Here is a 14,691-nt window from a genome sequence, read left to right on the forward strand (position 1 = left end):
ACCGTGGTCAGTTTACAGGGGGAGAGGGTATAGCCAGGCAGGATCAGCCAGGTATTTCATGTAATACAGGGGGCCAAATTACATAGCACAAGCACTTTTATTTTTATTTTTTTTTTAGGGTAACCAACACTTTAAGGCTAAGCTGAACCTTCCTGCCAGTCACAGAAGTAGGGGGCCTATGTAATAAATGTACATATACCACCACAAGTCTTTGATGAATCTAAGGATTTTTGTGTGACCATTCTCAGTATGGGCATTTACAGAATAAATAAACTTGGGTAAATAGGGAGATCTATGTCCCCCAGGATGGTATTGGACAGCTTCAGGGCATCTTCCCGGAAGAACGTACCTTAAAGTTTCTAATAGAAGCCACCATGCTAGAATGGTTTAACCACTCAAGCTGATCCCTATAAACTCAAAGTTACACTACCGTTTGTCCAAGTCCCTTCATTACCGAATTTCCATTACCAAATTTTTTAGGGAGTTTAGGCCTGAAAACCAAAGGGACACAAATATACTCATCTAAGGTTGCACACTCCCAAGTGGTAAGCACCTCTTGCCTTACAGGGCCTAGGTCCTGGGTTGACATCTTATAAGGGATGGTACTAGTATATAGTTTGTGTAGGTTTCCTCACACAATTCAAAATTGGCACAGTATATAGTAAGAGGAAACATATATTAGATTATAAGCTAGAGAAAGCACTGTGTACAGAAAACAATAAGCTCTTACCTGAAAAGCTTTGCTGAGCATGGTCTCTCCTTCTTTGGACCCAAGAAGATTGACCACCACTTGCCTGCCATAAAGTCTCTTGAGAGTTTGGAAATGCCTGCCAAAGAAATAGTGGGTGTCTTACTATATACAATCGCAGTCAGCACTCGCCAAGTCCTGCGCAGAATTTAGATATAATATGTAGTGGATTATCCTAAAAGCAGAAAGGACTTGGGTAACATCAAGGCCAGATAGCACAGTGTTTGCTGAAAAGGCAACGGGACTGTTTTAACATAAATCAGCGCTGAAAGAAATGCATATGCCCCACTGCTGACCGCCTTCTGAAAATGTTACTTTCCTGGCAGTCGCAGTAAAGATATTTCTTTATAACAGGTTTTCATCAAACATCCAGTGGGTGGAGCTTTCACTTACAGGAATGCCATTTAAAACATGTCATTGCTCAGAAGTCCTTTATATCTTTTGTAAAAGTGTTCTCTGTATGTTGTACATTAAAAGTATCCTAATTTTATTTAAAAGCCAAACTCTGAGCTTGCTTTTCCCACTCTCTGTCCAGTGTACCCCCACCCTCAGCATTGTTCTTTGCATCATTAATCAGTAGTCTCAGTGCAATACCTGTCAAAGGCAGGTGCATTGGCTTCAAATCCTCTTGACATCCTCACACGATGAGATCCAACCTTTTCCAAAGACAAGACAAAACACACATGACTGAAGACTCTTAAAGAGTTCGACCAACTTTTCACAGTGCTGTTCTTAACATTTTATAAATTGTATTGCTATCCCCACCCCCAATATCAGTATCCCAAACATGTTTTACTTGGATCTCTTCTAACTTACTGACTACCCAGCCTGTGGAAAAGTAAAGCAATTAACTCTCAGAAAGTTATTAAGCTTTGAATAACTAAAGCCTGGGTCAGTGGAAGTGTTAATCTTCAGGTGTTCAATATTTTTTCCCTGTGTCATTCCATTTTATTACACATAACCTAGTTTCTGAACATATTTTGTATGTATGGATTGCATGGGTTGTTACCGACACGTGGTGAACATTTCATGACAATAGCACCTTTGGAAATATATTTACCTAGAAAAATGGTGACATGTTCAATATTTATTTTACCCAATGTATATATATATATATATATATATATATATATATATATATATATATATATATATATATATATATATATATATATATATATATTATAAGCTATTATAAGTTATTATTATAGAATGCATTAAGGTGGAAAACCTTTACACTTTAGAACTACTTTAAGTTGACATTCACTGCTTTAAAGTGAATTAAATACCGTATTTATCGGCGTATAACACACACTTTTTTCCCCTAAAAATGGAGGGCAAAGCACCAGTGCGTGTTATACGCCGATATAGTAAAAAAAAAAAAGCCGGGAAGCTTGGAGGGGGGCGGGCCGGGCGGAGCAGTAGGAAGGATGAGCGGCTGCTGTCATAGGAAGTCTCGCCTCCTATGATAGACAGCACAGTGGCCCAATGCCGGGACACGGGACGTGTGACGTCCATCATAGGCGCCGGGACGTCAGATGACATCGGCGGCTCGCACTCGCTTCTCCTCGCACGGCCCACCCCCCTCTGCCTCAGCGCTGCTTGGCTTTTTTAAAAAAGTAATGTAATGCAATGTAATGCAATGTAATGGCGCTGGCGAGGCTGCATTGGGGACACCGCGCTGGCGAAGCTGCATTGGGGACACCGCGCTGGCGAAGCTGCATTGGGGACACCGCGCTGGCGAAGCTGCATTGGGGACACCGCGCTGGCGAAGCTGCATTGGGGACACTGCGCTGGCGAAGCTGCATTGGGGACACCGCGCTGGCGAAGCTGCATTGGGGACATCGCGCTGGCGAAGCTGCATTGGGGACACCGCGCTGGCGAAGCTGCATTGGGGACACCGCGCTGGCGAAGCTGCATTGGGGACACCGCGCTGGTGAAGCTGCATTGGGGACACTGCGCTAGCAAGGCTGCATTGGGGACACTGCGCTGGCGAGGCTGCATTGATGGACAATGCGCTGGGGAAGCTGCATTCATGGACACTGCGCTGATGAGGCTGCATTCATGGGCACAGGTAGGACTGCATTTGATTTAAAAAAAATAGTTCTGAGTTTAATGCTGTTTATTTAAGCTTTTTTCCTAAAATTTCCCTCCTAAATGTGAGGTGTGTGTTATACGCCGATAAATACGGTACTACCAAATTATAAGCTGGTGTGCTACATCAACTGGCAGAATATTTCGTTATTAAAGCCTGCTGCTGTTTAGAATGTACTTAGAACGTGTGAGTGTTCCATGCAGATGATGGGCCATGTTGTAAGGATTTGGTCCTAACTTGTAACTCTGATTCCATCGTGTGGCCACCTTAAAGTTGGTGTAGATGGTGTGAACAGAGTACTAAGAAGGATCACAAACACTTAAAAACCGCATCATTTAAACATAGATGTCTGTATTTCTCTGGTGTCCATCTTTCCATACAAAAATGAATTTTGAACCCTATAGGAACATAAAAGAGAAGTAATGCATTGCTTACACTGGTCTTGTGACTTATAGGTTACCTGTAAGCCTGGCTGCTCCCAGAAGAGAGGAATGGAGCCTCGGATTTGTATAAAGGAGGACACAGAGTCATCCAGGTAGATCACCTGTAGGAAAACAGACATTTATCATTCTATTCGATGAAAAGTACATTAGAAAATTAGTTTGTGCTGAAAGATTTTTAACAGAAGGCCGATGAAATACATGAATGTAAACAATGGAAATACAAACTATTCAACAGACACGTCATTTATACAAAGGTACAACATGGAGAGAGAGTAAGAGGTACATCTGCTGTTATATAGTGTGGGAAATATTCAAGGGTATAAGAAACAAAAACAACTCAACATGTGCAAAGAGCGATATAGTTAGACAAAGGGGGAGATTTATTAAAACTGGTGCAGCTGTGCATTGCCAATCAGATTTTAGGTTTTAGGCTACGTTCACACTGGAGGCGGGTTTGAAATCGTGCCAGTTCGAGGGCGATTTGAAAGACATCTGTGCAGTGAATTTATATATATTTTTATATATTTCTTTTTTTTTTTTTTTAATATATTTTTATATATTTTCTAAATATTTTCAACATGGTAATGTAGTATTCACATGTGCGATAATTGTGCAATGGTTACCAGCTTTCAGGGGTATGAACATGCTGGTATCAATTTTCTATCCATTTATCTTCTGCCTGAATGCACCTGTCCCATGTAATAACGATTTCAGTTGCCTATATATCCAAATTATATCTTTATTTCTTTAAATTCAGTTACATAAACATTTAATACATGTTAACTTCCAAAATTATAGTGTACAAAACATCAATGTCCCGCATTCGGGACAAATATCTTTCATAATATTCTATAACTGAACCCAAATCTCCCCTTTTTCCTTATCTTTTCCCTCTTTTCCCTTCCCCCCTCTCCTCCGAGGTCCTAACAACAGACAAACTACAAAAAAAAAAAAAAAAAAAAAAAAAAAAAAAAAATAAAAACAAACAGGAGGGATAGTTAATACTCTGTTATTCTAATTTATCTATTTTCTGTATGCTAATGGGCTGGTTCTTGCTCTATGATTACAGATTGGCCTTCCTCTGAATTAGTATAATCTATCCACTGTTTCCATTTCTTCTCATATTTATCCGTTTGTTGGCGGGCTGATAGAACCAATTTCTCCAGGCTGCTTATCTCCTCCACTTTCCTCATCCACATGTTTATATTAGGTGGCTTAGTCTCTCTCCATCTAAGGGGTATGCATATCTTTGCTGCATTTACTAGATGGGGCATAATAGATTTTTTATAATTTTGCACCGGTTTACTGGGGGCGTGGAGCAGAAAGAGGGATGGTTCTTTAAGAAAATTGCATTTCATAATCTTCTGTATTGTCCTCCAGATCTGTTCCCAAAACACCTCTAGTTCAGGACATGTCCAGAATATATGAAGCATTGTCCCTCTCCCCGCTCCACATCTCCAGCAGCGGTCAGTATTTGCTACAGAAATTTTATTCAATTTAACTGGGGTATAATACCATCTGGTAAAGATCTTATAATTCAGTTCTTGAATTCTCACACACATTGAAGTTGAAAATACTGACTTAATTATTTGATTTTCTTGTTCTATTGAAAATATGGTACCCATTTCCCTTTCCCATTCCCTCAGGAACGGAAGTTTTCGCCGTTCTGCTGATGTCATTATCAGGGAGTACAATTTTGATATAGTATGTTCCAAAATCCCATTCTGGCTACATATTTTTTCAAAAGGTAATACAATTTTGTCCCCCTGAGAAGGCATCTGCAACGTCCCTAGAAAGTGGCGTAATTGAAATGCTCTCCATAAATCTAGGCCAAAATGGCCTGAGACACTTGTTAGTTCCTCCATGGTTACCCATCCTGTCTCTGAGATGAAATCTGATATCTGGAATATTCCTCTCTCTGCCAATATCTTAAATTTCTTATCCTGATATCCTATCTCAAAGTGGGGGTTACCCAAGACTGGATACAGGGTGGAATTCTCCCGGATGAGTTTTTCCTGTTTGAATATTTTCGCGCATATTTTAATTGTGTTTCCTATAATAGGATGATTCTTCATGGATGCTGGTATAATTTTATAGCACCATGGAGCTCTTTTCAATAAGATCTCACATTGTGCCTGCTCTAAGTTTGGCCATGTCTTATATTTCCCATGACGGCACCAGTCAATCACTCTTCCCAGTTGAATAGCTTGGTAGTATTTCCTCATGTTCGGAACTGCCAGACCCCCCTCTGATTTTGATTTAAATAGATATTTTTTCCCTATTCTCGGACGTTTTGATTTCCAGATGAAATTCATTATCATGGTTTCGATCTGTGACAGGAATCGAGATGGGATATGGATGGGAAGTGCCTGGAACATATATAGAAATTTTGGTAATACACTCATTTTGACTATATTGCACCTGCCGATCCATGAATACATTCCCCCTTTCCATTTTTGCAATAATAGGTTTATTGATTTTAGTAAAGGGTTGAAATTTAAGCTAAATAGTTGTGCTATTTTTGGTGTAATCCGTGTTCCAAGATATTTTAGGGCCTTCTTTGTCCAATTCAACTTAAAATTTACATATAATTGTTGTTGAAGTGCCTCTGACAGTTCTATTCCCATTGTTTCGGACTTAATAAAGTTTATCTTCATATTCGATTGAATGCCGTATCTCTCCAATTCATATAACAAATTGGGAAGTGATATAGTTGGATTTGTAATCGAGAATAAGACATCATCCGCATACGCTGATATTTTATATTGGTCCTTCCCCACTTTAATACCCGAGATATCAGGATTCATGCGAATTTTGCAGAGAAAGGGTTCCAGTGACAATACGAACAGGAGTGGAGACAGGGGGCACCCCTGTCTTGTACCATTTGCAATTAAGAATTCTGAGGAGAGAACTCCATTTACCTTTACTCTAGCCGATGGAATTGAGTAACTCTGTTTTATCCATTTTAACATTTTCTCTCCTATTCCTATATAGCGTAGGACAGCAAACATATACTCCCACCTAACCCTGTCGAACGCTTTCTCTGCGTCAGTATTTAACAGGACCGTTGGTATCTTATTCTGATGTATTATGTGTATTAGGTTCAGTAACTTGGTCGTGTTGTCCCTTGCCTCTCGGGTTGGGACAAATCCAACCTGATCTAGATGGATCAATTTTGTCAGGTGTTTCTGCAATCTTACTGCTATAATCTTTGTAAAAATTTTGAAATCAGTATTCAGCAATGAAATTGGTCTGTAGCTTTTACAGGAAGAAGGGTCTTTCCCTTCTTTGGGAATTACCGTTATATGAGCATGTATGGTTTCTTTGGGGATACTATTCCCTGCACCCCATGAGTTAAACATATCTCTCATGAATTCTTTCAGGTATGGGATTAGCTTTTTATAATAGTGTATAGTAAATCCGTCAGGACCAGGTGCCTTCCCTACTTTGATATTTTTAATAGTTTCCATTATCTCCGCTGCTGTAATTGGAGATTCAAGAATCTTACTCTCTTCTTCTGACAATTGGGACATTTGTGAAGTTTGTACGTATTCCTCCAACTGTGTATATGGAACTATCGGGGTTTTCAAGTTATATAGGGTTTCATAATACTTTTTGAATTCTTGAGTTATCTGTTTAGGATAGGTGAATCTCTGTCCTGCATCATTTACTATATGTGGTATATAAGATGTCAGGTTTTGGTCTCTAAGCGATCTTGCCAAAAGCCTTCCACATTTGTCCCCTGATTCATAGATATTTTTTTTAGTTTTCTGAATTGCAGCTTTGGCTCTGAAAGATAGGAGTTCATTAATATCCCTTCTTATTTTTAAAAGTTCTGCCTTTCCCTCTGTTGTCGGTGCGTGCTTGTGTTTTGCTTCTGCTTTATGTAAGGATTGGAGTAAATGATTTAATTGTTTATTTCGTTGTTTTTTGATCCTGGACCCATGTTTAATTAATATCCCGCGTATGACTGCTTTGTGAGTTTCCCATATTATACCTGGATCTGAGTCTTCCGTGGTATTAGTCAGAAAAAAGAATTCTATTTCTGATTCTACCTCTGCCATAGTCTCTCGGTCCTGTAAAAGGCTTTCGTTCAATCTCCAAGTTGTTTCTCTCCTTTCTCTTTTGTTTGGTAACTCATAAGTTATTATAATTGGGGCATGATCGGACCAAGTCACTGAACCTATCTTTATATCTTTTATAGCGTGTAGTTGACTGTGTGGAATTAGGAAATAATCTATGCGGGAGTATTGTTGATGTAGGGAGGAATAAAATGAGTAGTCTCTTTCTCCTGGATGTCTAAGACGCCATGCGTCTATTAATTGCCCTTCCTGTAATATTTTGGCAAACTTTTTTTGTACCCTAACAGGGATTGAGGATACTCCCCGTGATGTATCCTCTGATGGAATCAGAGGGATGTTCAAGTCTCCCCCTATTATTACTTGTCCTTCTCTAAACTCATTGAGTATATCCATCCCTTTACCCAGGAATCCATCCTGTTTTGTGTTTGGGACATACATGTTGACTAATGTAACTACGGTCTCCCGTATAGTCCCTTTTATAAATAAATAACGGCCATTTGGGTCATTCAAGATTTGCTTACATTTCCAAGGCAGACTCCTTGATATCAGGATGGATACACCCCTTGACTTTGCCTCCAAGTTAGTTGCGTGGTAGACTATAGGGAAAAAATTATTGCCTAGCCTTGGGCATTTATCCTTTCTGAAATGTGTCTCCTGAACCATTGCTATATCCACCTTTGATCTTTTCAAGTCATCTAATAAGATTTTCCTTTTTTCAGGCACATTAAGGCCCTTTGCATTAATAGATAAAATTTGTATGTTTTCCATTGTATTAACGAAAAAAAAGTAAAAATAAAAGAAGAGGTAAAAATAAAAAAAAAAAAAAAAATTTAATATCAAAACTTAAAACCCCCCAAAGGATGAGGGAGGGAAGGGAAAAGTACCCACTTGATCTCTTAGTTATAAGAGGTCACTAAGTAGCTTTGCGCTGAGTTGCTCCTCCAATTATTATTGGTTCTTTGAGCAGTTTCCTAAATGGGGTTATGGTTGGATTAGGCTAGAGAACAAAAGAAAAAAAAAACAGAAAAAACAATAAGAGGAACTCTCCCCTCCCGCTCCCGGGTCCCGACACAAATCATTTCCATAGTCTAATGGCATTTATTTATATACAATCACTTTCTCCCCTGAACCCTCCCTCCTCTCCATACATCTCTATCTCGCTCTTTAAGCTGAGGCTGGGAGGATGAGAGGAAAAAAAAAAAAAAAATTATAATAAAAATAATCCCCCCCCTCCCTCTCAAAACCAGAAAAGAAGAAGGGGGGTGGGGGGGGGGAGGGGGGGAGAAGGGCAGGCAGAGGGGAAAACCCTCCCCCCTCCCATCCCCCCCCCACCCCCCCACCCAACCCCCCTCCAGGGCCCAATTTCATACCTCCTTCATCATTCACTGGTTCCCTCCCCTCCCTTGGTATTCCAGTCATTGAACTATTAGTTAAATCCTCCTCCATCCTAAAAAAAAAAAAAAAAAAAAAAAAAAAAAAAAAAAAACAGGTGAGTGAACCCCCCCGTCTCCCTGTTTTATCACCCTCTTAGGGACCCTCTTAGTTCGGTCCTATTAAACTATTAAGTGCTTAATCGAAAAAAAAAAAAAAAAAAAAAAAAAAACCAGGAGGTGCTGTGCAGTAAAATAAAATATAGATTGAATATTTATATTGTGTTTGTTTTGTGAAAACCACTTCTCCCTTTCTTGTCTCTTATTCCTTCTAATTCCTCTATTTACTTAGTGTATTCAATTATCTATTCATTTTGTGTAAAAAAAAAAAAAAAAAAAAACCATTACCCACATCAAAGAATAACAAAAAAAAAAAAAAAAAAAAGGGGGGGGGGGAATCCCCAAAAAAAAACAGAAAAAACCCCCACCAAAAACTCTCACCCTCTTTACTCAGAAGAGAGCCATATCTCCCCACCTCTACAATCGTGTACGTGTTTCTAGTGATATTTATGAAAAAACACCAAATAGCAAAACCAAACCAAAACAAAACAAAAAACAAAAAATAAAAATGAAAGAAAAAAAATACAAGGAAAAAACCCTCCTTCAGCTTATATGGTCAATTGAATCCATGCAAGAGTTCATATTCTGTCCTAAGGGGTTAGGAACTCCACCCTCTGGCCCTTACCAGAAAAAAGAAAAAAAGGGGGTGAGGTGTATATATCTTCAACAGTTGAGCAACATTGTACAACATATTATTCACCCCTAAACAAGAAAGAAAAAAAGAATGGGGGATAAAATTGCGGAGAGAGGGAGATGCCAGGAAAACATAATATAAATTATAGGAATATGGCTTCCCTCTCCCCCTTCCAAAAAAAAAAAAAAAAAAGGGGGGGGGGGAGGTCAGATTCCCCCTTACCCCCCACCCCATCCCCCTCTCCTCTCCATCTTAATCCTCAGTTTATCCAGGCTTCTCAAGCATGTATTGTCCTATTTCCGTCCAGCCTCCTTTCACGGGGTCCCCCATTTGGGTACCCCCTTGTTCTTGGGGGAATTGCAAGCCAGTCTTGTACTTGTACAGGTTCAGTACCAAGAAATTCAAATAAATTATGCAGGTCTTCTGGGGTACGAAGAACAAACGAGTTGCGTTCCTTAAAGAAAGTCACTGCTAATGGGTATCCCCATCTGTACTTGAATCCTAGCTGTTTTGCTCTTTCCAGCACTGGCCGTAATAAGGCTCTACGATATAAAGTGGATTTAGACAGGTCCGGAAGTATCTTTATTTTGGCCCCTGCAATTTCAACAGTACCTGTATCCCAGGCTTTGCGGAGGATCTCCTCTTTCTGTCTATAATAGTGTGTTTTACACACAATGTCTCGGGGTCTGTTGGGGTCAGTGCTTCTAAACCCCGCAACTCTGTGGACCCTGTCTATTTCCATGGGGGCCGTAGGGTGAGAGGTAGGAGCTAACAATCTTAGAAAAATATCTCTCACCTTCTCCTGTAGGTTTTCCCCTTCCTCCTCAGGGACACCTCTCAGCTTCAAATTACCCCTGCGGCTCCGGTCTTCCATGTGTAGTTGCATATTGATAGTAGCTTCAAACAGTGCTTCTGTAGTTTTCTTTATTCCAGCCACTTGTTCTTTAACTACAGTGATCTCAGTTTCCTTTGATACCACTCTGTTTGATAACTGTGTCATGTCTTTACGGAGCTCTTGCATGTCTGTCCGGTGTGTCTCCTCAATCCGCATAATCAAAGCCTCTATTTCCGTTTTTGTTGGAAGTGCTTTCAATAGGTCTTTGATATCCGGACTCTCCAGCTCCTGTTGTTTAGTGGGGTCTAGTCCAGCTTCCCTCACTGCTGTTGCCTCCGAGCTTGTAGTTTCCTCCGGCAGCTTTTCCCCTCTCTCTACGTGATGTATATCTTGTGTATTCAGTTTAATCTGTGTGGTCTGTGTGCCCGCACGTGCCGCCGCCATCTTGGCTTCAGGCGTTCCAGGCAGCTGATGGGAAAAGTATTGTTTGATGTCTCCTGATCTCCTCTGCGGGTGGCGCCTTTCCGCAGCCGAGCGGTCGCTGGTCGAGCGGGTTACCGGGCGGGTCCTGGCCGGTTTGCTTGTTTGCATGCCGCGCTAACAGTGCCGTGTCGGGCCGGTCCGGGAGCGTGGCGATCGGGAGCTTCGCTCAGACGTCCTCACATCACGCCCTCTCCAAGCCACTCCCCTGGCCTAACTACTGTACTCCCAGTTGCCTATATAAATGTCCTTTTACCTCCAGCGGGTGGAGGTCTGACGAAGGAGCTGAGCTCCGAAACATGTAACCGCCCACCACCCACTCTATTGGACACCAGCCGCTGCGTCCACACCCTGCCTTCAGGAAATCTCATGCCGACTCAGCTAAGACACAGACGAAAGGACGCATCTACAGGAAGCGGATCACCGGATGTCCCCGTTGCAACCACTCAGCACAGCGGATAGGAAGACTCCAGACAGATCTTTGCTATGCCCATGTCACATTTTCCAAATGTGAGTGCTTTTATACTTTTAACCTAATAAATACTCAGAGCCTACTGCACTTAGAGGCGCCTTGTCTTTTTATCTTTATCACTTTCAGAGCAGCTTCTCTTCTCCAGTGCTGCCGAAGCCTGCTGTATTCCACGGAAGCGCCCATACAACAAACCTTTATTCAATAGCAAGACTTGACAGGTCTAAAAAAGGAACCGTTGTTCACCAAGGAAGCCGGATTGATATCTACATGCCCGAGTACCTCGGGGACTAACCTGAAAAACAAGCATCTATGCGATACCAATGGCATTCCAGGTAAGTATCCTCATATCACATTTGCTTTGACATCACACATACGCTGTATACATATGAGATGTGACAATTTAATTCCAGCAATGCCCGCGGCGAAGCACTATGGTGGCGAGTCACCCAGCCATTCGCAGTCGTGTGCTCTAACTTGCACTCCCCCGGGTCGCAGACCAGTTGGTTCAGTTTTTACAGAGTAGCAGAAGAAATAGCATGAGTGTGTGCTGCGCTCTTGGTGGAAAAGGAGTGACAAGAATCTGGAGCATCGGATTAACGTCAAATTTTTCCTTAACAATTGGCAAACAAGCGAGTGAAACCCTTCTCTCTCTTTAATGCCTCCTGGACGCTCACCCCGCAGGACCCGTTCCCCCCTCTTCCTTCTTCCCACCCTTTCTTTAGTCTTCTTCTATTGTCGTTTCTTTCTTTGTTTGTCCTACTTTCTCACCCCTTCTTTCTCCTCTCTTTCTTTTGTCTTCTAGTGTTGTTTTCTTTTCTGGCTCGGTACTCTCAGGCCCAGCCCCTGTTTGCTCATTGGAACATACTAGAACTTCTTCTTTTGATATTCTTATTGCACTATAAGCCACTAGGGGGGACTTTCGGTGTTTCGGACTACGGATTTTTGCTTGCTGATACCCTTTATTTGGTCCGTGATGTTTTAAGGTTGGCTCACGCCCTAAGTCTGTATCATGTTTTGCTGCTATCTGTTTTCCTGCGTTCCATTTTCTTTTATCTAATTTTACACATATACCATGTTTTGATGTATGTTTATGCCTTTTCTTAAAATAAAAACTTTTGTACAAGAAACTTTCAAGTGCTTTTGAATGGCATAGACAGTTCAAGGAGGGGTGAGAAAGTCACAAGTGTCCACAATGACGCAAGAAGTAGGCAGCCAAAAACAGCGAAGCCTCGTATGCAAATGCATGTGGGTTTTTTTTTTTAACCACAAGAGGATATTTTACTACGAGTCCACCAACATTGTTACTTGGAAATTCTGAGAACTTTATGGGAATCTGTTTGGAGGAAAAGACCGGAACTCTGACCTATCAAATGGATCCTTCACCTTGGCCAATGCTTCTGCACAAACATTTTTATTTACATTGCATTTCCGGAAATTAAATTGTCACACCTCATACATTATATCAGTACATATAAAAAATATATAATATGTTAAAGTTATTGTCAAAGTCAGAAGGTTTTTTTTTTATCCTAATGCTTTCTATGCATGGGTGCCACTGGCTCTGCAGCTGTCAATCAAAGTCAGTGAGCCAATGAGGAGAGAAGGGACAGGGCTGAGCCACGGCTCCGTGTCTGAATATACTGCTGCTTGTTGTGGGGGCACTCGGCAGAAGGGAGGGGCCAGAAGCGCCGGTGAGGGATCCCAGAATTAGAGGATCTGGGCTGCTCTGTGCAAAACCAACTGCACAGAGCAAGTAATTGTGACATGTTATTTTAAAACTAAAAAAAAAAAAAAAAAAATGATTTTCGGCAGAAGAGGTATGCAAAGTCTCTTCTGCTAAAAGTATTTGTCCTCTTTCTCCTAGCAATTTTTTATTCTCTGTGTACACTGCGTGGCACAATTGCTGCTGCGTGTAGACCCACATCTCATTCCTGGCATCTGTCAGAAGCAGAGAACAAAGCCTGGTGCCAGAGACAACGCAAGTACTGTGTGCCCTCAATTGAAGTCCGTGATGACGAAACACGTAAGGGCGTGAGCACGCGGTCACCAGGGTTACCAGTTGCGTCTGACGTCATACCCGGAAGGAAGCTGCCGAGGTACCAAGCGGTTTTGCTACACGAGACTGGGAGACTATTTCGGACACCCGGTAACCCATCTGTTTTATGATATGCTGAAAGTCTATTATCTACATGTGAGTGCATTGTTTAACCACTTTAGAACCGCTCACAGTAATACTACTGCGGCAGAGTGGCTTGTTATCGTCCAGCGACGTAGTATTAACGTCGTCAGACACTCCCCCTTCTGGGCGGCGCTTGCGCGCCGCCGGAGGCTCGCTCCCGCTGTTTTCATTCACAGCGGGAGTCGGGCCAGGGGAGGAGCAGCGGCGATCGCCGCTGCTCTTACCCGATCGTCGGGGATCGAGTCTGGAGATCCGCCCGCTGTGTGTAAACACAGCGGGCGGATCTCCATAGTGACAGGGAGTGACAGATCGGACTGTTCAGCATAGCTGGACATCCGATCTGTCCATGACTCACACAGTCACCTCCCCCCCTACACGTCAGTAAGCACCAGGCATACATTAACCCCTCCCTCTCCAATAAAATTAACCCCTTCCCTGCCAGTGTCATTTTTACAGTAACAGTGCATATATATAGCACTGATTACTGCAGTAATGTCACTGGTACCCCTAAAAGTGTCAAAAATGTCAGTCAAGGGTCCGATCTGTCCGCCGCAATGTCGCAGTCCCGCAAAAAAAAAAAAAAATCACAGATCGCCGCCATTACGCGTTAAAAAAAAAACACCAAAAATGACAGAAATCTTTCCCTTTGTTAGTAAACGCAATAACTTTTGCGCAAACCAATCAAAATACGCTTATTGCGATTTTTTTTACCAAACATATGTAGCATAAAACAAATTGGCCAAAAATTTTTTAAAAAATTGGTTTTTACATCTTTTTTGGGGGGAATTTCATATAAAAAAAAATGTTAAAAATATTGTTATTTTTTCAAAATAAACGCTCTTTTTTTGTTTATAGCGCAAAAAGTAAAAATCGCACAGGTGATCAAATACCACCAAAAGAAAGCTCTGTTTGTGGAAAAAAAAGGACGTAAATTTCGTTTGGGTACGGCGTCGCAAGACCGCGCAATTGTCAGTTGAAGTCGCACAGCGCCGAATCGCAAAAAGTGGCCTGGACGGAAGACAGCAAAATCCTCCGGTGGTAAAGTGGTTAAAGGGTTTGATTGGGAATTTTATAAATAAAACTTTTAAGCAGGATTACGCTATGTATTTCTCGCTATTCATTTCCATGCACACCTGGTTTTGCTGAATATTTTCCACCCCTCTTGGTGAGAAGTCACTCTGCTCCAGGGTCCAGTGTCTGAGGAAAAGACCATCCCCAACAAAACAACAGGCT

At 41.6% G+C, this 14,691-nt stretch overlaps 1 protein-coding gene across 7 annotated transcripts in view; it reads right to left on the bottom strand.

The window, feature by feature from the left end:
- The window catches only part of SYNJ1 (synaptojanin 1), a 241,674-nt gene that overhangs the window by 125,057 nt on the left and 101,926 nt on the right, over positions 1-14,691 (bottom strand). For all 7 annotated transcript variants that reach the window (XM_082247651.1, XM_082247654.1, XM_082247652.1 and 4 more), the window contains exons 6-8: positions 3,304-3,387; positions 1,343-1,404; positions 731-827 (exon numbers count right to left, since the gene is read on the bottom strand). In XM_082247651.1, coding sequence (XP_082103777.1) covers positions 731-827; positions 1,343-1,404; positions 3,304-3,387 — 243 coding nt within the window. The remainder of the gene's footprint in view (positions 1-730; positions 828-1,342; positions 1,405-3,303; positions 3,388-14,691) is intronic.

This window comes from Pelophylax lessonae (genome assembly GCF_965119305.1).
Source record: "Pelophylax lessonae genome assembly, chromosome: 2".
In the NCBI taxonomy this organism is placed as follows: domain Eukaryota; kingdom Metazoa; phylum Chordata; class Amphibia; order Anura; family Ranidae; genus Pelophylax; species Pelophylax lessonae.